Below are 24878 nucleotides of genomic sequence, written 5' to 3' on the forward strand. Positions count from 1 at the left end.
TGTGATTAAACGTGATAATGTGGTCATTTTCTAGATACTACATGACCAAATTTATCCACCTTTCATATTATTGTAAGCAATTTTTCTTTTGTAACAGTAATAAATAACAAATATACATAAAAACGTTTTAGGTTTAATATTTATTTATCCATCAAAATATATACTTTGTTGACAGAATGGCAGCAAATCTACCTTTTGATCCTACCACTGTCTCTTAAAACAAGTTTTTATTGCTTATATCAAAAATAAATAAATACGAAATGTAACAATGAAAAAACATTAAACATTGTCTTTATTTTTATTTTTATTTATTTTTTATTTTTTTAAGTACATTTAGAGCAATATTGCATTTTGTGTAAGACGTGCTCGGACTAACCGGCTTCGGAGAAAAGTCTAGGGGGCGAAATATTCTATGAAAACTTTATATTGGGCCTTCATAATTCACTTCTGGTCCGCCTGTTCACGCTGTTAACCAGGCTCTGTTGACATCTCAAACTCATGATCAATATCCAGACAGATCAATTTACTATTAGTTTTTTCGTGTGTTTGTTTGCTTTACGAGTTTATCCCTCCTGTCTTTTGAAGCAATGTTTGTTTAGCCATTTGTTTACACGCTCTGAAAAAAAGATTAGTCGAGGTGTTTTTATTTGGCGGTTTCGTTCGAGATTTCGTATTTGTACAAGGTGTTTTGCTAATTTAAAATGAAGGGAAAATAACATTTTCGTCATTTAATTATTCCTTTTATTACTAAGGAAAAACAGAAGGTCAGACTGCAAGGAAAATTTGAGATGAAGCTTCAAGAGAAAGCACAAGTAAGTGAAGCGCTCGGTTCAGAAGCAGAAATTTTGATTTGGAAGAATCAAAGCACTTTAATGCTTTAATGATGCAACCTTCAACCATTGATGATGACCAAATTAAAGCATTTGTCACAAATAGCTCACGAGACATCGACATTTACATGTCAGTTAAGGCTTAACTGTTAAGCACCAGAGATCAGCTGAATATGTTTGTCGAAGGGATATATTCGTCACAGGTTGACTAAGAAAAATACCCATTTTTAAAAAGATTGATAATTGGCAATGAAAAGTGTACATCTTTTGAAATATTTGATGATATGGAATGTAGTCAAACAGTTCTTTTTTAGTTTTGGTTGTCTCTCAACGATTTGTTATATAGGATTAAATGAAAATTCACGTAAATTTCTTAACTTGAATAAAAATAAATCGTGAATTCTGGCAAATATGGTGGGTGAGAAAGCATATCCCTACCTCGTGGAAAACCAGGTCGTTTTTGGTCAATTACCGACTTTAATCGCTCCGATTTTGTACGTTATATATCAAAGAAGAAGCTCATAATAACCATTCCCATCCGATCGTTCTTTGTAAACTTAAGACAATGGAGTTTTTCAAAAAGAAGTTCCGCTAAAACTTTAAACTAGTCGAAAGCTAGATTACCTTTATTGTCGTTGTTATTGTTCATACAAATTCATTTCTGAATATGTATGAGCGTGTGAGTATATGTCTTTCTATTATTTTACAAATAAATTATATATTTTATTTTATTTGTGTGCTTTTCTGCCGTGTGTCACTTATTGACGATGATGACTACCTACCATAAAACCTTCATTAAAATTAATTATTCTTTCTATGTAAGATCTTGGTTGAGATAAAAAAAGTCAGTGTCACGAGCGGGATTCGAACCCTCGACCTTCGGCTAAATACGCCGCTGCTCTACCACTTGAGCTATCGTGACTTCGATCCTCTCTGTAGATTGAGATGGAGAGTTGGTGTCCGAGAGGATCGAAGTCGTAATAAGTCGTGAAAACGTAAATGGATTAATACTTCATTAAAATATTTATTTTTTTTAATGAAATTATTATATTCACATCGGATAACAAAGCCTAGAAGGTGTGACCAACTTGAAGGATTTTGAAGCTAAAGAGAATACATTATTGGCTATGGTGTAGATGTTAAAATAAATTTGCTACGTATAAAAAAAAAACTATTTTAAGTACTTAGTACTTTATGCTCAAACTAGGGTAGAAATTAATACTGGTCGGATTTGTATTGTTTTACAGCAGTCGATTTTTAATTTAGATTGTCCGTTTAGAATGGGCGTAGCTGCCATAGGAGTGAGTAGGAAAGGTTCAACATAGGATTAATATTAATAAGCTCCGAGTTAAACGCCGATCTAAATGCAGACCTAGATATTCAACTATTCCCACTGTGCCTCCCCAAGACACAACCTCTGACTTTAACCTTAACGATATTTACACTGCATGGGCTCATATTTGGCCTTATGCCTTCGTTCAACTATAGCTTATTGTTTTTTCAGCCGCAGCTTTTTTGTATTTAACGCAGTTGATGATTTTCCTCCTAGTGAAACAAAACGAAATCGTATACATAAAATCATAGAATATCGAGCATATGCTGAATAATACTGGCCCAAGCCCTGAGGAGCCCGGTGTCCGTTGTACAAAAATGTAAAGCTGAATTGAAGATTAAGTTTATAATGTTTCCAATGTATCTTTCGACACAATTCTTGGTTATCTCGGGAGAAAAAAATTACAAAAATCTTTTGTTGATTGATTTACGCAAAAAGTAAATCTTCAACCCATCTTGTGATCGTGCCACACACCAACAATTCATTAACACGTGTATTTTTTGTTAATTTAACTATAATATTATTTCGCATTTATTTATAAAACATTCAATAAAATATTTTGTCGAGAAAACGCAAGGGCAAATTCAATATAATTTGGAGGTAACATTTGAAATGTCAGTCTAGGGACAAATCTGCAGAATGCGCCACTTTATGATCAAGCCATAATCAACGGAAGAATTGAAATCTTTTGTTTAATTATTTTAAGTTAAATAGAAGAACAAAATGATATTTTTGAGTTAAGGCATGATGAATGTAAAATAAATGCATTTGGTTTTCATGAATGAAAAGAATCAGCAATGTTCCAGGCATTGTAATCAGGAAAAATCATCCTCAATGAGTTAAAAGCAAAATGTGCATAAGGAAGTAGAAAAAATTTAACAATTGTGGTTTTCTTTGTAAATAATATATTTGAAAAAATATTTATTTTCATTTACAAGCAATTATAAAATTACAATGTTATAAAATGTAAAATTGTACACTTTTTCTGAACATCAAGGTATGGTCATCTCACCGTCAGCCAGTCTAAAAAAAAAGAATTCAAAATCCTTCAAAGTATGATCCCACCTTCTTGGCTGGTTATCTGATGTGAATTTAATCATTTAATTTTTAAAAATTAAATATTATAATGAAGATTTTGTGATAGGTAGTCATCATCACCAGTAAGTGACACAGGCCACAAAAGCACACAAATTTAATAAAATGTATATTATCATTTATTGGAAAAATAATAGAAAGGTATACACTCTACTATTTAAAGAGTAATTTAGCTTTTGACTAGTATAAAATTTCAGATTGGGCATCGGTGGCCACAATGGTTTAAAAAAATAAAAAAATTTAAGTTTCAGCGATACTTCATTTTGAAAAACTTTATTGTCTTAAGTTTACAAACAACATTTTCAGTGACATCTGACTATAAATATGTACAAAGTTTTGGTACTTGTAAACAAATTTAATCAACAATACATGAACCATTTTATTCCACTACATGTTGCCATCTGTTTTATTCACTCGTTCACAGGAAAAAGGTGATAAAATTACAGGGCAGTTAATTGTTATGTGAACGAAATGACGCACCATTCAACTTTCTTCATTTAATTATTCTTTTTTAATCAAATTTATTATTCGTAATAATAAAAAAAGAGTCACCACTTTGGCATGAAAGCTGCCTTAAAAAACGAGAAAGGTTAACAGTTCATTTCTTTCATATAACAACCCTGTAATTCAGACAATCAACCTTTACAATTGATTGGCCCTTGCTCTATAGCTCATCAAAATTCGTAAAATTCGCCAAAGTTTACCCATTGAGAGTTTTTTACTGGTCTCAACTTTGGGGTGAAAGCTGCCTTAATCACTTTTTTTAATGATTATTGGCAATAATAAAAAACGAGAAAGGTTTAACAGTTCATTTCTTTCATATAACAACCAAGATGGAGTGATATTGTTATTTAATGTAGATGTATTAGTCAGGGAGTGTATTGTACTGTGCCCTTTAAGAGCTATTGTATCCCCATATTACCATTTACGTTTTATTTTTATTTCTTGTAAACCCACTTATCCATTTTGTAAGTTGCACAGATATAAATCTTAAAATATAAATGACAATTAGTCTAAATTGAAAATTAAGAAATAGTAAACTAAAGCAACAGCTTTAATATTCAATGAACGTTTGAAGTATTCAATTTTCAAATTGTCCCTGGATATGTTAAAACTGTTAAAATTTCACAAGATGACACTATGACTTAAATATATAATACATGAAAAATATTAATTAGATGTGTTATATTGATTACGCTAATAAAATATTTCAATATTAATATTAAAATTGGTATATCAATAAATCAGTTCTTGAGTCAACATAAATGAAAATACGTTTTCAAAAAAGATCACTTTCAGAAAAACATTTAAGATTATAATTGCAGTTCAAGTGGTCTGGTATAGAATTTTTTTTTATTTAATTTTTATTACATTCCATATTAGTTTAATATTGAAAAGTTAGCCCAAAATGATCAAAATTTATTTATTTATTATATTTTTTAAAGGAAATTTTTTTTTAAATTTATTTCATCATGTATTATATACAGCCAGCAGATTGGATTTGAATTTATGATTGTGACATTATACATAATATAATGTAGCGTTATAAAGAAAGCTACCCATTGGCAGCCACTCTGGATTAATAAAATTATATTAATCATTTACGAGGTCTCTTATCCATATTCTTTTCAGTTGCTTAGGAGGTAATTATGGGAAATGGAGTAATCATATTTGTGTGTTAGTCAGATTTTGCAATTTAGAATAAAAACTTCTGTAATATGTTTTGATGGATGAAAAAACAGCATGTGCAGATCTATGTGAAGTGTTATTGTTTACATAAAAAGTGGCAGGGATTTCGCTCTCAACATTCTACAACTCAGCAGGTGCTTCACATTGTAGACCACATATCCTCATGCTTAGAGCATAAAGAATAAGTATGGGGACCTTCCTAGGCGTGTCACAAGCATTTGACCATATGTGGCATGACGGTATTCTATACAAACTAAAGTACATCCTTCCAAACTCCTCATATCTTATACCACATCCTTCACTCCTACCTCAAAATTATTGTCAAGTGGGAACGTTTTCATTGGGAACTGTGATTTGAATTATTTAATCAGATTAATAAATTTGTAACGATTATCACAAATAAACAATGTCCATAAAGAAATAAATTCATAGGGGAGGGTGAGGAACGATTTTCCAGTTAACTTTTTTCTTTATTAAATAGCAATTTGACATAACAATAATTTTTTATTAAAAGCTAAAAATATATTAAGAAGTTAATTATTTTTCAAAAACTGCAAAAGTATATTATAATTATTATTATTGTTATATTGTGTTGTTATACTGGTTATACAGAAAATTATAATAATAGTAATGTGGGAAGTTTAAGGGCCAATAATCAACTGAGGTCAACTGACCCTCTGCGAATTTTTACTTATTTTTCAGGTCTTTCATTTGTATTTTCATCCTGCAGCCATTTGAGCATCTCGATCTGTTACTGACTGCTTTTATTTGAAAACTAAGTCAATATCTTAAAATGCTAGTCTCTTATTTGTACCTCAGGTGTTTAAATAAGTCACACAAGTAAGTTACATAAGTATAATAAGTATTTATTTATTTATTTATTTATTTACGGATCAAAATCCACTATAAAAAAGACATTTTACAATAACAAAAAATATAATAATATATGTAAAAATACAAATATATATATATATAAATAACAATATATAACAACATTTTATATAACAATATATATAAAAGAATAAGGACGTATATACATGGTAATAATATAAATGGTAAATATAAATGATAAATATAAAAATACAATTAAAGAGTAAAAACTGAACAACAAAAATGAAAGANTGTAAGCAATCGGAAGGAGAAGTGATTATGGAATAGATTTTCAGATCATAAGCAAATAATAAAAATTGAAGAATTTAAACAATTAAACAAACAAAATTATTAAATTAAATTATTACAAAAAACAAAATAATTAAATTATTACAAACAAAAGTATAAGTCACATTCACTCCCCAATTACTCGATATTTCTCAGGGCAGGCCCAATACTGAAAATGTTCACCCATTTGAACATTAATAAGTTAAAGAGCCTGATTTTTAGATTAAAAGATAGTTAATTGTTTAAATTCTGATTATTATACTAAATATATATATAACTATAATTGAACATTCTGTTCCATTATGTTTACAAAATATCTATGTGGATACTGTCTGTTCATGTTCATGTTGTATTTGTCTCCACCACTTGTAAGACCTATTTCACATTTATAAGACACTAGTTCATTCTCTTTTCATTGGACATAGTTGCTCTGAATTGTGGTTACTGAAATTTTAAAAAAAATCTCATCTCAGTATATTTTTGTGTGTGTGTGTGTTGTTTTCTAGTTTAAAATCCATGGCATTGAAAAATACTTAAACAGGTGTAAAATCCAGCTTTTACCATGTTTCCATACCCGTTGAAATTTCATGTGTGGTTGTAATATTCAAACATTAACAGATTTATGCTAGGAACTAAGTATATTTTTCTTCTTATTCCAGCTGAATCTGTTAAACTGAATATTACTGTTATCAAGAATCCTGTTAAACTTTGTTTCTGGCTTCCAATTATGCAATAAATTTCAAATCCCGTGAGAAAACTATTAGATTGTCTTTGTCCAAGGAGAAAAAATCCCTACTATTTCCTACCTTATTTTCTATTTAAATATGCTAATGATGGCATGTATTCTTATTAACAATATAATTATTTAGGCCCTGTCAGTACCGTGTAATTTATTTAAGTACAATGTCATCTAATTCATTTTTTAAATATTTCCTGGATCATCATTAGGGCTCTGTCAGACACTGGGGAAAACAACAAAATTACTATTGTCTGGTTAATATGGCACACAAGGTAGAGGAGCAATGAAAAGGTCAATAAATTTGCCAAGGAATGTTCGATGAGGACACCCTTTTGGGGCAACCAAACTACAGACAAACGGTTAAAAATAAGTCCTATGTTCAATGGCAATGTGCCCAGAACAGAAGCGTATGAAAAAGTTCATCAAAGGACCATCACAGGAACTAATGGCAGAACTACCAAATCTAGAATGTGTTAAGATTAGAATAACAGTTGGATTGCTAACTGGACACCAGGGGAATATGTTTAGACTTGGAATGGTGGAAAGAAGTATGTGCATATATTGCCAGGAAGACGAAGACTCAGCGAAACATGTCTTATGCTGGTTGTTAGGCCTATACAGGCTGAGAATCCTAATCCCAGGAGTGGAAAAACCTGAAGGATACACACGGGAGCTCTTGAAAAAGCTTTGGGATTTGGTAAAACGCCTCAAGCTTAACGAGGAGCTCTAGACAAAAAAAAAATGAAAAGGCCAATATACTGATCGCGGTGCACATATAATCTCTCTATTTATCGATAAAAGTTTTCAGTTTTGCTGTATTATCAATTTAACAACTTTCAAAATTTTTCCGTTTCATTTGTTTAGGTACAAAATAAATAAAAAAATTCATATTGGACTTAATTAGTTGAATTGAACAGCAGAATACTGTTTCGTTTTCTTCGTTGAGAACGAGATTAAACGAAATTAATTATTTTTAAAAAATCACTGAGTTCATCTAGTTCTCTTTCTCGTTTTCTTAGCTTCTTCTCTTTTTACTGGTAACCACTTTGGCGTGAAAGCCGCCTTAATTGCTTTTTTTTGTCTTTTAAAATAAATTTAACGATTTAAACAGTGAATTTTTTTATGAAGAAATTTCGTGTTAAGAATGAAGAAAATTTGAAATAAAATGGAAAACATTTTTCACAGGGAAGTATTGGCGCTATTTCACCAAATACGAACACAAAGACAGTTAATGTCGTCAGTTCAAACAAAATACATCACTCATTTCTTATGTTTAAAAAAATGGTTATGAATTGACATTTTTTATGCGTTTGTTTTTGATGTGTTTGTGCGAATTTGTTTTAAATTGTGAACACGTTAAGGTTTTTATTTAAAAAATATATATATATATTTATATTTGTAAAAGAAACAAAAGAGGGGATTTTTGGATAACAGTGTGGAAGTTGTGGTAAAAAGGGAATTCGGTTGTGTTTGTCAATTGGGCAAGAAGACGGCACCACCGTACCTTAAATCCTGACCCAATTGACTGGACGGGAAAGTGTAAAAACGCCGTTTTCATTTTGTTGGTAGTCAAAGTTGTTTTTTCTTCGACCCAAATAGGAAATAGGAGTCCGTCGGGAAGTGGAGCTGTTTTTTTTTGTTTTGTTTTCTTGTTTTTTTCGGGTACAAAAGCCCTGAGTCGGATCCAAAGACACGAGTCTTTCGCCCTCGCACCTTCGGTCGTGTTTTTCTTTTTGAGTCGTACCAGTGTTAAAAATGCCCAAATACATAAATAAACAGTCAAGAGACAGGTTCAACAACAAAGGTAATCAACTTTTACATGTTTTCCTTATTTTCTATTATAAAATATTTAAAAGATACTCGACGCTCATAACCTATTCGTTAAGCTGGGAATCTTATTTTACCAGTTTTTCCAACTCGTGGACACATTGTTTCCCTCGACAAAGTAAGTTGTGTTATTATTTCTTCTTATGAAATTTACAAAGAAAATGATTCGACTGAAGAAAGTTGGTCTCGATCTGGTCAAGGTCCGACGACACGCTTTCCATAAAAGACGCAAATCCTCTAGTATTCCTTTCAAGGGATTTTTTCACCATTTACCGTTATAATTCTCTTTTAACCTTTCGGCCACATTTCTTTTCAGTCCTATAATAAAAACTGGCTTTTTATTTTATAAGAAACTTATTGTTTTCTAACATTTCCTTATTATGTAACACAAACAATTGTTAAATTATAAACAAGTTTTTCATTTACAAACCCTGAAACACAATAAATTATGGTAAATAATAAGAAACGATTATAAAATAAATTGGTAAAATGGTAAATAGAAAAAAAGATATCACTTTTGTTAAAAACTGTTTCAATTCACTAGTTTTCGTGGTCCAATTGACCAAGTAACATCTTTCAATTAATTAACCTTTATGTAAGGTATTGGTTGAGATAAAAGAGTCAGTGTCACGAGCGGGATTCGATCCCACGACCTTCGGCTAAATAAGCTGCTGCTCTACCACTTGAGCAATTGTGACTTAAATCCACTCAGACACCTCATCCCGCTTGTGACGCTGACTTTTTATCAACAGACCTATTCGGTAGGTACATTTGGAGAATTTGTCAGGTTGGCGGCCAGAGAATGAAAAACTCAGCAGTTCATGTTTGTGTTTTCCTCTCTGATGTTTCGAATTTATGTAGTCCTTCATCAGGTAAAACATTATAGAAGGAACGTTACAAACAACAATTTCTAAACGTCATTCGATAAAGTCTGGTACACTGAAAATACGAACGTAGAATGGATAAAGGAGGAAATACATAATATGGTTAAAAAAAAAATTAAGTGTATGAGGGACTCACAAATCTAATTTGCAGGTCCATTGTGGGGAGGGTGGCTTACCAGCTTAATAGAAACAGGCAAATTAAGTATTTTGTACCTGAAGTTTAATCTTATCTAGTTAGAAATTGGAATTGCCTGTCATAACAATATTTATTTATTTACTTATTCAAATGTATTTTTAATTATTTATCATAAATGTATTTTTACCTATTTATTTATACATTAGGTTAAATCCTTCTGTTTGTGGTTTTTTGAACGTATTTTTTTCATGTTACAATCTTGCATGCTAAATAACTTTTATGTACACATTTAAATCAAATTGTAGAAGGAAGTTATAGTGCACATCACTTCCCTACACTCTGTGGTTATAATTGTACTGTAATGATTTATGTAAACATTCATTCATATGATAACCATGCAAAAAGTGTCAATATGCTTCAAAACTTTGATGAAACTGATTTGATGTTTCCTAATACTTAGCCACAGTCAGTAATGTAAGCCGTCAAACAACCTTTTCTCATATTTTAACAAAAGTAAAGTACCCTGACTCTGGACTATTGAGTAATTATTCACTGGGACACTGACCACACAAGGAATTATGAGAGAAAAGGAGAATTGTTATTTGGCAATGAGATGTTCAGCCCTGAAACCTGGAGGTCAGAGGCGTTCTGTACTCTTTTTCCTCTGATATGGAATCGGTAGACTGGTTGGCTGAATTGAGGGCTTTGAATTTTAATAACACAGAGTCGTGGCAACAGTTTACTTAAATAACAGTTCAAAACTTTTTATTAACATGAAAGTGTATATACATACAGTATAAAAAATTTTTTTCAATATGGCAACCAGGCAGTAGTTAACCCAATAACCAGACAAAAAGTTTCAATATTATACCTGCTATAAAACATTTTGATGCAGACTTATTGAGTAACTCACTGGATGGTCCTCTTCGATAGGTCACGAAATGACTTGCATCAACATTTCCCCAGGGCTCAACCATACCTTTCAGTTTGTAATTGAACAAACGTTTATACAAAAATAAGGTACTATGAGAGAAAAAGAGAATTTTGTTATTTGGAAATGAGATGTTCAGCCCTGAAATCAGTGAGGACAAAGACATTCTGTGCTTTTCTTCATTTGATAAGGAATCAGTAGACTGGCCAGGTAAACAAGGGCTTTGTATTTTGGTTAATGTTATGTAATATTATTTTAATCATTACTTTGGTTAAATAGGACTAACTAAAAACATATGGGTTATATAATATGACATAAAATTGACGCTATTCTCTTTCAATTCCTAGCTTACTGGCCAATTTTTACTGTTTGGTTGAATAATTCACTTGGTACCTGTGCCTTATTTCTAGTTAAACGAGTCCTCTCAGTAGGTCACAAAATGCCTTGTGTCAATGTTTCCCCAGTTCTCGTCAGCTTTCATTTGGCCAATATGGTACAACAATAACTTTTCTTGCAAAAATAAGGAACTTTGAGAGAGGTTTTGTATTAGTTTACTGTTATATAATACGGAATAAATTATAGCTATTCTCTGTCAATTTGTGACTGCCATGTTACAAATTTTGGTATGACATTCAGACATCAGTTTACATAAATAAGATGCAATCCTGTTGCTAAGCATTTGAAACTTAACATTTCTCCTAAAGCCATAGCTTCAAGTCCCATTGTGGCACTAATGTATCATCTCAACTTTCTTTGCATATTAATCTTTAATTAAGGTTTTGGTTGAGATAAAAAAGTCACGAGCGGATTCGAGCCCACGACCTTCGACTAAATACGCTGCTGCTCTACCACACTATCGTGACTTAGATCCACTCAGACACCAACCTCCCATCTCAACCCCACCTTTTTGAATTTTCCCTCCTTTTCTCTGCATAATTTAGTCTACTACATGACATTCCAACAACATGAAATTTTATATAGTGTAAGATTTAAGACCATCTTGCACAGTGGCAAAAACTAAATAGTTGGTCAGGAGTAGTGACAGAGTTGGTAGTATCAAGTCATACTTGATGAAATTACATTGTGAAGAAAAAATTTCGTTACCTGTAGTTTGAAGGTTATTGAGAAATAAAATTGTAAAATAAAAAATGTAAAGGTGCTTCCTAAAAAAAAATCTGTTGATAAACAAGATAAGCAAGAGATAAGTCTTGCGATAGAATTTTCCCAGAATTGACGTCATCACATTTTATTGGCTAAATCTAAACCTCTAAACAGCTATACAAAATGGCAAAATACTTTTTTAACCAAATTTTTAACTATTAACAGTGTTTTAACCATAAGAAACCAATTCTACTCATAATTATTTGAACTTTTTGATAATAACTTTTTAATCCAATTCACTCCTTTTGTAACTATATTGTGGGTGTTATCTTTTTGATGAGTATTTTTATTACTTGTCAGTCATTGGAAGCAAATCTATTCAATTTTAAAGAGAATATGCTAAAAAATTAATGTTTTTTATTGAACTATACAATGAATTTATTTCTTATAGAATATTCTTATTACAAAATATACATTTTAATTTTTTATTATTCTATGACGTTACACAAATGGTCATAATCTCTTTCTTATACATCGCACAGAAACAATTATCAACACTAACACGATTGATTTTTCCTGTATTTTTTACATTAATGTTGATCACATTTCACCTTGAAAATTAGTTCCTATAGTATTGCGTCCGTGCTAAACGCTTGTGTCAACACATTTTTCATTTCATTTTTCCAAATTTCTCTTAAGAAAAAATGTATTTCTTATAAAAAAAATGCACTTTTTTCAACTGTATACCTGAATGTATAGCAGTTGTCCAAACTTAGCATATATACTGGACCCCTTGGAACCTAGTACAAGAGGATTTTGTTTACAGGAATTTCCCTATGAGGATTTAGTCATCAGTTCATATAACTTCAATACAACAGTTACACCTTACCTTTGCCTTGGTACATTGCCCATTGTTCAGAAAGTAGCTCTAGTACGTCGAAGTTCCTATACTAGTGGAAAAAATGGGCAAAGGAAAGACTAAAAGGAACGCGAGATATGAAGATTTCCGAAGATATGATAGTAAGATTTTTTATTTTATTTTTTTATTATTTTATTTTATTTTTTTAATATTTTTTAAAAATGTATTTCCCATCCTGTCTGTTTTGTCATGGTATATATTAAGGCTGGTTTCGATGTTATGAGGAATTGCTTACAATAATTTATTCCTCTCATGTAAGGACTAACAAATAGTTACTGTACAATAATAAATGTAACATTTATACTATATCTTACGTACTAACAATCTACTAATATTGTCAGCAAATTTATTTCTTATTAGAACATTAACAATTATCTCATAAAGTGCTTATTTATTAATCCACCTCAGTATATATTTTGTTGGCATGCTTAAACACAGTAGAATGAATTTTTATATTTAACCAAGGAAACCTATGAATTTTCAAATTTATTGTTCATTACTATTTTTGTTGTTATTTATTATTTATAGTCACTTCCAGCTTTTTTAAAGACCATCAAGCATTAAACTGGATTTTAAGTTAGTGTAAGGTAAAAAAAAAGGTCAAAGATCCATTTTACCCTCATAATATTATTAATTTTGTTATGACCATTATTTCAGTTTTGAAGAGGAAAAACCTCACATCCTCATATTTAAAAAAATAAATAAATAATGTATCATTGACTTGATAGAGGGCAACAGGGATGGAAGTAAGGTTACCAAAACGCTGAACCCTTCTATTTCTGCTAATTTTGCCTCTGTCAAATGTACAATATTTCATTTTATGTTAGGATGATTTGATTTTCCTATAAATGTTGGTTGCAAAGCTAGTAATATATATAATTTAGTATGAAACAGTGAGATAGTTGTGCAAACTGGAGCAAGGTCAAAATTCAAAAATTTTGTCCCAACCTTACATTATCAACTGGTTAAACTGGATAGGATTTTTCAAAAATATCAACTTTTCCAATTTTTTGTTGATATTCACATCCAATTTGTCTATTAATTATTGAACTTAATCTTATTTAAGTTAGCATCTAGACGATTTTTTTTTTAATCATATTTTCTATTGATAACTAAAATCTATTTTCTGTTCAAGTTACAAACATTGCATAATTGCATTTATTTAGTGTAGAATGAAAACAAGCTTAAATTACCTTAGGTTTTAGGCAATAAAGTGTTAAAATTAAAAAATCTCAACTATTTTTAACAGAAGTAAATTCAGTTAGTTTGAAATAAATTATCAATTACAATAATTTATATTGAAGTAGTCTTATAAAACAGGTCTAATAAAAAAAAAACTTGTGTAATATTTAGTGACCGTTATGTAATGAATATTTAAAGATCGTTAGATGCGGTCTGGTGTGATATAGGTTTAGAAAAACATTTTCTTTGTCGTGCCGTTTCGATCTTTATTGAGATCATCGTCAGGGCCTGTAATTGTTTAAATTATATAAATACATATAAAATATCACTATGAATTTAAAGAATGATGTACATAATACAGAAATTTTAGGCTTAATCAAAGTATTTAAGTATTTTATTATTAAGTCTGCAAATATTGGGCCTGTTAACAATGGCTATGCCAAAAGTTGTTTGTAAAAATGATTATTTTATATACACACGTATATAAACAAAAGAACATTAATATCTCATTAACCCTCTTAACACGACACATAGCAGTTACACATCTACACTGAAAACAAACAATTTGAGTGAGTAGAAATAGTTGATTAAACCTAAAATTTCTATATTGTGTAAATCATTGTATAAATTCATAGTCATATCTTATATATTTGTATAATTTAAGCAATCTTAGTAAATCCCAGGCCCTGATGAGGATGATCACAACAAAGAAATTTTTTTTCTAAATCTACATCACACCAGACCGCATCTCACAATCTCTAAATAACTTTTTAAAAAAATATTGAAGTTGCCTGGTTGCCATCATTGTTAATTATTAATTGAAAAATGTTTTAGGTTTCGAACATGATGACAGGAAGGAGCATGATGTTATTAGAAGAGTATCTTTTAAGAACACGAAGATGTCGAACAGAAAATTCCGCTCCTGGAAGAACTTCGACGATTTCATGAAAGATACTGACATCGAAATGATAACAGACAGCCGAGGTTCCAAGTCGGATAGATTGTAAGTGTTGTATTTGACTTATTTGATATTGTGATAGATTTAGATCGAAATTTGTTTCAAACTCTTTCAATTAAACTCCCGGCGTTAGTAGGTCCTGTAATCGGTATATAATTACAGATTTTTAAGAAGCGGGAGAGAGTCTATGGACAAAAAACAAGCAGAAACTATCGACACAAATTTATTTCTGAGCAAGTCGAACCCATGTCGGATAAAACAAAGAAGATGTTATTTCAAAATCAATGCAAAGTAAACTACATTTTGAATCTTAGCCTTTTATTTTACTTTTACAGATAATTCACAACAAAGTTTATTGAAATTGTAGAGCTGAGATTCAATATTAACTTCTTTTCATTAAGGTTTTCGTAATTTAAAAAAAAAAATCTAATTTGATGGTTACGGATGAATCATCAATAATAAAAACAATAGCACTCTTACTGAATATTCTGTCAACATGAATGTTAGGAAAAGAAAGAAAATAAATTAATGAAGTATTCAAGTCAGCATGTGTAATCAACAGTATCTTAAATTAAGAAGTTTATTGTATAGTTAAATTTATTGTTGATTAAAAGTTTCAATGGCCTTTAAAAATATATATATAAAAACATTGGGGCATTTTCCTCCCAATTTTGTTCCACTCTTTCAACCTTTATATAAATGTTACATCCTTTGAAAGTTGTCTGCTAAAAATTGACAGGGAAGAAAAAGTGAAAAGTTTCCTTTATGTTTTTAGTTTCGGTATTGAACCGGTGAACAAATTAAGGATTAAATATGACAACAGGTTCTTCCGTATCCGATCCAGCAGTCTTCTATCGTGAGTCTTCCAACTGTGTGGTTGATTTAAAAAGACTAATGCAAAATAAGTGAATGCTTATCTGTTTTAAAATATCAATTCGTAAAATAAATACAGATTGGCATTATGCTCGAGAAGTGATTATTTGGAGAGAATTACAATGCCTTGTGTTATTAAAGTGCCTTTGGGAGGAAATATATATACATATTTTTTACGAGTGAGGCCTGTTATTAAAAAAAATGTGTTCTTAAAATTTAGTTTTTAAAATTTTACCTGAACTATAATGGATTTAAAGCCAGAAGAAAAACTCTAGGAACTAACAGAATAATTTGTCAAAACTAAAAAGAATGCTTTTTTTCAACCTTTTTCAGGTTTAATTGTTTAATTTATAGTTATTATTGTTTTTAGCAACTCCAAAGGTGATGGAAGGAGAGCAAATAGAAGGAGGACACTTCCTGACAATGGTGTCAACTGGTTTAAAGTTGAAGTAAGGGTTTTTGAAAACCAATGAAAATATTCAGATGTGTTTCATTAAAAATATATATTTTTCTGCAGATTTATTACGGGAACAGGTACGGAAAAGACTATTTGCTTAAACTACTGTCAAATTACATCAAACCAACACCATTGTTGCCTATGAATGTAAGTAGTGGCTTTAAATAAGGTCCTTTCAATAAATAAACTTTTAAAACATTGTTTCAGTATAAAGTCGGACGAGATGGTACATCATTCGTTGTTGATGATCGTGTAACAGCAGAGGATTTACTCAATGCCGATAAAAGAATCACCGTCACTGATGGCCGCAAAGTATGCTGAGTATATTTAAAAATGTATCAGTTGGCTTTAATTTTTTTTTTTTTTTTTAATGTTTTATCAGCTTTCCATAAGGGTCAGGCCGTACACACCTATTCTAGAAATTGACACCAAAATAATTGAAATGATGAAGAAGGTGATGTCAACTCGATACAGTGCATACCAAAAATCTTTGGACCTTTCTAAATTTCATTCCGACCCGAGTAAGTTTGTTCAAACTTTCGTTACATATAAATTTTTTAAGTTAACATTATTATATTATATGTATTTATCGTGAAGGCATGAAATACTCCGTTTTGCAGAACTTAGAAAACTTAAAAATACAAATGATTACAAGTTCACACTTATCATTTGCTCTATTAAATAAATAACAAGAAGAAAAACAACAACCAACAGAACCTGTACTCACTCTATAAAGATGATAGATATCATACATCGTCAAAGGATTCAATTGGCAAAATAATACCAACCAACTTCTGAAAGTGGCAAAATTCTGGCTGATACCAGGCACCCAAGTGCAAACAAAAATTTCCTTCTTATTTTCCACTTGCAGGAGTATGACGCAAAAACAGGGTCATACAAATGTTATAAAACTTTTCAAAATTAGTTCAATAACTTTTTTTCCCAAATACTATTGTAATAACCGATATGGACATTTGAAAGACTTAAAGGAAAAGTACTTCAAAGAGATGTCAATTATTTTATATAGATTTAAATGAATGATTTGTCCGAAGACTATGTGAACAGCACAATACTTTGTAAATCTTTATTTATTTTTATTTTTTTCAGTTCTGTTAGCGGAAAATATGTTTTGCCCTTTGAGCCGATCAAATGTGATGATGAATGCCATTGACATTATTTCTGACTCAATCCCTGATGTTACTGCCATCGACATGTCGTACAACAAAATCCAACAGCTCGACATAATAAAGACAGTATTTGATAAGCTACCACACCTCAAATCGCTCTCTTTATCACATAACAGAGTAAGTTTTACTTTAAACCTTTGAAATTCAATCTTAGAATGTCCAAGAGGCACAGTGGTAATTATGTAAAAGTATTAATATTTTGTCCTTTTTAATCACTAGATACGAGACATACGCCAGCTAGACACCTTGAAAGGCATGAACTTGGAAGAAGTCAACCTAGATGGGAATCCGCTTTGCGCCAAGTATCAAAATCACGAGGAGTATGTAAGGTAAAGCCATTTGTGTTTCCGATCCTTTGTGAAAGAGAAATATGTCCAAGCCTCACGAAATTTGGATTCTCTGTCGAGGTGAATAACGGCAAGTATGACCACGATGAAACCAGATTTCCAGGTATTTTAGGACGGATGTCAACTCTTCCAAACCATCCTATGAGAGGATTCAGCCAAAATTTGTTCACTTTGCTTGTGAAAATGGGTTTTAATTTGATCTTAGAAAAAATACAGTTTATAAATTTTTATTTTCTGAATTATTAAAACAAAAAGATGCGTTGACAACAAAATAAGATAATGCAAAAAAACTATAATTATTTAATACTCCTCATTTATGTAAACATTAGCCTATTTTTTCTGTTAATTTTGTTTGTTTTTTTATAAAAATTCTGTTTTTATTATTGTTTTTTGATAAATTAAATGTTTATAATTCATTTTTAAAAAAATGTAAAAAGAACTGAAAAGTTATATTTATGACATCAATTTTTTGCATCTTCAGGTTGCGAAATCATAAATAACAAATACTCTTCATGAAAATTATAAGACATTTTCGAAATATGTGCCGAGTGTCATCATGAAAATTATAATCACAATGTCAGCGAAGATCAGGATCAGGATTACATAAAACTGACCGTCATAATTAATGGGGAAAAATGCTCCACACATGACAAACAATTTTATGTGTTGGGTCATGTAAAGTCTTAAAAGAATCATTTTCCCAATGAAACCAAATCAAGATATTTTATTAGTGCTCATCAGATAATCTACCTTTCGTCTATACTCATTTTGGTCTAAAGAGAAAATAACCACTAAATATAAGAAAAAAAAACTGCTTATATGCAAAGGTTGTAGTTCAAATTTTTACTATTAAACCTATTAGCATTGATTAAAATATGATTGGCACTGTTCAGGAAATGAAAAACCGTTATGATATCATCAATTTTTCGTCTCTTCATTAAAGTATCATCAAAGTTAACTCCAATTGACTCCGAAATTGTATGGCCAATAGAAAGACAAGAAGAAGTGATATGGCAAAATATTGCTGTTTTATTTAATCTCGAACATTGGAGAGTTTAACCTTAAATTATGGTGTGTGGAATAAACCAGATCAAATTATCTACAAGAAAACTTCTACCCTCAAATATTGTTCTGTCCAAAAATAAAGTACGTTGCATTGATTGGCCTGCAGATAATAAATAACTATTTTATTAAAGTTTTTACTGGTCCTCCTTTCAGAAGTCTGCTTTAAGGCAAGACTTTTAAATACCAATGTTTTAACAAAAACAAAAAAATTAAAAAAAAAACAAATTGTTACAATTAAAAAAAGTGGTTTAGATCAATTATTTCTTTAAGAAATATAAATTTGTGTAATTGCGTGAAAAAAATACATTTGAGCAAGTACAGCATGGACTGATTGTTTTTCAAGAAGCACTTATATGTTACTTATACAAATCAGGTATTGCTATGTAAAACCATTCAAATGACAACAAAGATTTTGTTAATGATCCAAACCATTTAAAAAATGTTTGTTGTGGTTGATCAATTGCCAACACATATTTACGTCATCAATTTTCATTGATTCTACGTTCAATTCTGGAGATGACAACACTCCCAGCTATATTTTTGAAAGAATCCATTCCAGAATCAGTGTTTCGGGTGAGAAACTTGGAAGAAAAAGGAGTAAACCCAATCTTCGACAGACGTCTATTAGATTCATTTGAATTCCACTTATCTAAGTTACATTGACTGCAAACTTCTGAAATTTTTCAGAAGGGCTTGACAAAAGCCCTTAGTGTGTATCACATGGATTGAATGATTCTTCAAGAGATTTTGTTTAAAAAAAAAAAGTCAACATGGATTTGATTGTATTTTGAAATTAATTATGGAAGAGAGTGAGACACAGTCCCAGATCTTCCTTTTAAAATGAATCATTAGGCCGTCTTACTGAAGAAGCCAAATGTTGACAATCAAACAAAAAAACGAGATGCTGACAATTGCCAAGGCAACTAGCTGTCCTAGCGAGGGGGCAACTATTAAGACGTACAAGGTTCACGAGTATTCAGCAGCCACGCATTCACTTGTATGCAGCTCGAATCTGCGAAAACTCCTCCCAACAGTGTTGCCAGCTTAGCAGATAAAATAAAAAATTTGGATCTATTGAGTTTATTCGTAAACTATTGGTAAATATTTGAACATAAACTTCCTAGGATGATGTCTTGCTCAATGGAATATCAGTATTTTAAAAAGATCCAATTAAGTCAAGATCATTATTGGATCAATCAAGTATTGGTTAATACTTCAAACCAAACTTCTTAAGGGGTGTAGCGCTCTACAGGAAGCAGCAGTATTAACTTCATCATCGTTGGACTATTCATGGATTTTAACGGCTAAAAATTTAACGAGAGGATGAGAGCTAAATACATCAGCTGTTTAAACTACGTCAACATGCATCGTATTAAATGTATAAAAAATGTCATCATGGTTGGATGCTCGACCATCAAATTTAACTGATTTTCAGGAATGGTCGTATCATTCACTAGACATGGACAGCAAGGATTGCATAAATTTTTAAAATAGTGAAGAGAAAAGTTTATATATTATACGAAACCACCAATTTCAACTGTACATCACTGTTCAATGGTAGCAACATATACGGATTCTTTCAAACAATTTTATGAGGCCATTTCAACATCTGACAACAACTTTTATCTGGTCTTCTTCTGTTATTGAGAACTGTGGAACATTTTTTCAAGAAATGTCAGCATTTAAGTGAAACTATTTATTGCTTAGCCATTTATAAAAGAGAATATGGTACCAAAAAAATATATAGAGAAGAAAAAGTCTTTCCTATCAAACTTGTTTTGCCTTTTAAATTCAAATAAAGAAAATTAACTTGTTAAAAATTATTTAATGTAAAATACAAGCTTGTAATTAAAACAAAACGATTGTAAATGTGTGGATCCTTAAAAAATGTTTACAGCCTTTGTTAAAATAGAGGAATATTAAATAATTTCTTTTTTAAAATAATGACTTCCTAACATTTCTTTTATATTGGGAAAAAAAATTTTTTTAAATTTTTGAATCAAATTCTTCTAAGGGGTGTCGGTGGCCCTAATGGTTTAGGCCCGTCACTGTAAGATAAAGGTCCCGCGTTCGAATCCAGCAGCCCTGCTTTTGAACCCAACAGGCTTACAAACTTTTTGTTCCCCTTTCAAAAACACCGTCACCCCGAGGGTTCATATAACCTCATAGTTGAAACACCCTCATTAAAAATAAAGTTGTTTTATTTTTTTAGATAGAAAATACAAAATTTATGTATTAAAAACGCATCAACCAATCCAAAAACTTTTACATTTTTTTTTCTTGAAAAATCTTCTATTTGCTATCCATTTTTCTTTTGAATTGCATTGAAAATTTGAAATGCACCATCTAGTGAATATGCTTTTTTGGAAAATATTAATTTAATGTTTTATTTTACCTTACATGTATCTACTGACAATTTGTATGCACCCATTAAAACATAATAATGATAATAATTAAAAAGAAAAGATAAAAGGAAGGTGCAGTGGGAGATTTTATTTATTCCTCAAAATTGTAAAAATCTGTTAAATAGCCTTGTAAAACTTTCAAAATTCTTGACAACTATTAAATCTCAAAGCGTATACATAGTGGGTGTTGAAAAATTCAAACTTTTGCTGGCAGTTGTGAGTTCATCGTGTTCGCTGTGAGGTGATTGCATATGACCGGTGTGGTTCGCATTGTTCGAACTCACCTTCGTTGTTTCTTCATGTTATCCAGGAAAGACGACTATGCATTATGCGAGTAGTTCTGTACTCAGCATTGGAAGGGCCTTTTGGCACTTTGCTGCTGAGAGTTTCATCTGAACCTCCCCTCATGAGGACGATATGGGAACAATTTGAAAACTTCCATTTTATTCGTTTGAATTTTTACAAACACCCATGAGTATATTTGCGTTTATTTGTATTTTTTTTTTCTTTTTATAGAGGGTTTTGGAAGTTATTGGCAACTTGAAAACATATAAAATAAAATGGTAAAATAAAAAAATATTTTAAAAAGGTTGCAGTTATAGTTTGAGTTTAAAAAAAAGTCACTAAATTGTCATCATTTCTGAATAATTTTATCTGTTATAAGCTTAAACCCACCCCTATCATCCATAAAAAGTTCATTGGATTGGCGACATAGACCAGTTATTCAACTTTTATTTTATTTAGATATATTATTTCTCCATTTTTCACTCAAAAAGCAAGTTTTGACTTTAAATCCATCTCTTATCCAGTACTTCCATCCTCAGTTTGTTTCTAAAATCTCCCACACATAAATCTTCCCTTTTTTTGTTTTGAATACGCGAGAGACTTCTGATCTGGAATTGTTAAACTGAATTATGACTTGTACTTTGGTTGTTTCTATGTTTCTCAGGGCTGTAAGGCAGAGATTCCCCAAGGTCATCAAATTGGTGAGTCAATCAAATTCTTATTTAGTCTGAAATTGTTGTAAATATCGGGATGATCTTTAAAGGATGGGTTGAATCTTCCACCGCCGATCCTATTTGACACTGGAGAAGATGAGACAAAATTGCCTTCGTCAAAGCCGAGTTTCATGTGTGACCCTGGCAACGGTATGAACATATCAAAAATGTTCCTCGAGCGCTATTATCAAATTTATGATAGCGACGACCGTACGATGCTTCTTGAGGCATACCACGATGATGCACAGTTCTCATATGACTGTTGTTCCTCGATGCTCGACCAGTCTGACACACAGTGAGTCTTTTTCAAAAAAGTTTCACTAACAATTTTCTCACTGATCATGTAATATTTTTATAGGTTGTCTAGTTATCTGCATAACAGCCGTAATTTATTCAGGGTGTCCAATGTAGAAAAACGTGTCCGCCTGCTCAAAAAAGGAAAACTGCACATAATCGAACATTTAAAGACTATGTCTAAGACACAGCATGATCCTTCATCATTTGTCGTTGATCTTGTATTATTTTCTGTAAGTACAATGAGAGTATTAACTTTAAATTTGACTGTAATTATACTTATTTTATTATTATTTTAAATTTATTACAGCCGGAGTTGATACAATTAAACGTATGCGGCCTGTTCAAGGAGAGAGATAAGACAAATACAACTGTCAAGTATTTCTCTAGGGTCTTCATTATCATACCAGTCGGGACAGGTTTTTGCATAATAAATGAACAGCTCACAATTTTACCGGCAAGCACAGAGCAGCTCAGAGTAAGAGAAAATATTTATAAATAACTTATTTAATTATTATATTAATCCATATATGTTTAGCGATGAGTCAGGTGTTCCCCACCTAAACCTAAATAGATTTTAAAACTAAAAACAATTCTTATTTTGAGATTGTCTTAACAAAACAGTGCTGTAACAAATGTGTTAAGGCATTTTGCCAAGCTGGTGTACCATGAGTGTTAAGGAGTTAAATTAAAAAAAAAAGCTCGAACTGTAAACATATTATTCTATTTGCACAGAAGATAGCCAAAGTGAAAGATGCTCCACCGGTGGCTGTGTCTCCTGTTGCTGGAGTGTCATCTTCAGTTTGTCATCCGTCGGCCATAAGTCCAGCTCAAATGGATGTCACCACTAAGCAGGCGATGGTCATCAGGCTCTCGAACCATACCGGCATGAACCTGATGTGGTCGGAAAAGTAAGTCATGACCTTATGTGCCTCCTTAGGATAGTGTTTATAATTATAATTTCTTCTACAGATGCTTAAACGAGACTGAATGGAATTATGACCAAGCTGTCTTCTCATTTTCTGAGTTGCAAAAAACAGGGGCTGTTCCTGCTGAGGCGTTTGTGAAATAATACATCAGGAGATAAATATAAACTATTTGTATATCAAATTTTATCTGTTCAGATTCACTTTTATTGTTATTCATCGAAATCAAAAGAAATAGTTATTACAAAAAAAAGTCTTGAGAATTTTTTTACGATTCCTCATTGCCTCATTTCTTTGTTATTAACCGTTTACCCATTACTTTTATTGGTTCATAAAAACTGTTTTAATTATAGGACTGAAGAAAATGTGTTGTAAATATGATTTTTAAATTTTCATTTGTGGTGAAATACCTGTAAATAATGTCGTTCAATGATCCATAAACAATACAAATTTATCCTTTAAAAAAATTAAATAATTTGTTTTATATAAAATGAAGTGCAAAAGTGTTATTTGGCTGATTTCCCTTCACCTCTCACGTAACATTTAAATATGTATTATATTGTAAATAAAGGAACTTTTTATTTGCGTGATTATTTTGTAATAATTAAAAAAAAAACATGTAAGTACTTTTTGATATATAAACCACTCTTTTTTTTTTCTTTTTTTTTTAATAACTTTTAATGTAAATTACTATAGAAAGAATTGTGCATACAAATGTAAATAAATGGGAGTTATGAAATGTACAGATAAAATTATTCAAAATTAATTTTGAAGACGAAATTATATTAAACTTAAAAGATATACTATTTCTGTCAATAAAAGAGTTAAATATTTAATAATTATATCTATCTTTAAACCTGAAACATGCATACAGAAATAAAATAGATTAGATTTTTTTTTTAAAGTAAACCTTAGCAGCTGAGTAAATAGATACAGAGTATACATGAATTTTCAAACTAATATAAATACTTATATTAAAGCAATATTTTTTATTGTTGAATGTACTAAAAATAGTTTTTTGCCAAAAGCACACATAATATGTGCTCATACTTGTTCCTCGATGAGTTAAGGCCAATTTAACTGTTACTGTAGTATTTGTTAAATCTGAAGGTGTGAAACATGAAGCTAGCAAGCCACCTCACATTATCTTCATATTCCAAACCCTAAAGCGTGTGGAACACTGCAGTATGGACTGAACTGATTTCAAACGTGAATTGGTGGCAGGTGCTTTTTCACACTTAGCTTGTTCAGTATGGGCAGCGCCTTAAGCCTTTGTAACTCAGGCTGTGACCCACTCTGCCTGCTTGAAAAACTAGAATGCTCAGATGTTTTTCCATCACTTTGTGTACTGCATTTTATAGAATTATCTAAATACGTCATACTGCACATCTAAAAAAATTAAATATTTTTAAATAAAGAGGCCACACTTACACTATTACATGGGGCAAAAACGAACTGGCGTATGATATAACATATATTATTCTCTATAAATAAAAAATCTGGTATGTCAGAACGAGTATGGCGAAACGCATTGTAGGATAACT

General features: G+C 31.0%; 1 protein-coding gene and 1 long non-coding RNA gene across 7 annotated transcripts; one reads left to right on the forward strand and one right to left on the reverse strand.

Moving 5' to 3' along the window:
- Positions 1–345: 345 nt before the first annotated feature.
- On the reverse strand, positions 346–11430 carry LOC106662804. The gene is made up of 3 exons (XR_001339962.2): positions 10605–11430; positions 8749–8989; positions 346–616 (listed from the first exon to the last, which is right to left on the reverse strand). It is a non-coding gene; the product is annotated as an uncharacterized LOC106662804 (long non-coding RNA).
- On the forward strand, positions 8300–23924 carry LOC106662803 (nuclear RNA export factor 1-like). Of its 6 annotated transcripts, none has more exons than XM_014387153.2 (16): positions 8300–8648; positions 12550–12743; positions 14659–14827; positions 14945–15073; positions 16026–16104; positions 16173–16259; positions 16320–16424; positions 16495–16633; positions 17220–17416; positions 17519–17628; positions 22066–22102; positions 22165–22409; positions 22473–22641; positions 22719–22886; positions 23144–23319; positions 23381–23924. In XM_014387153.2, the coding sequence occupies exons 2-16, from the start codon at positions 12686–12688 to the stop codon at positions 23478–23480; spliced, it is 1968 nt and encodes a 655-aa protein (XP_014242639.1). In that variant the 5' UTR covers positions 8300–8648; positions 12550–12685; the 3' UTR covers positions 23481–23924. The 6 variants fall into 6 exon arrangements, with proteins under 6 accessions (XP_014242639.1, XP_014242642.1, XP_014242641.1 ...); XM_014387154.2 differs by lacking the exon at positions 8300–8648 and adding an exon at positions 8730–8789; XM_014387156.2 differs by lacking the exon at positions 14945–15073.
- Positions 23925–24878: the final 954 nt, after the last annotated feature.

The sequence above is a fragment of the Cimex lectularius genome, unplaced genomic scaffold (assembly GCF_000648675.2).
Source record: "Cimex lectularius strain Harlan isolate CLEC.00 unplaced genomic scaffold, Clec_2.1 scaffold73, whole genome shotgun sequence".
NCBI lineage: Eukaryota > Metazoa > Arthropoda > Insecta > Hemiptera > Cimicidae > Cimex > Cimex lectularius.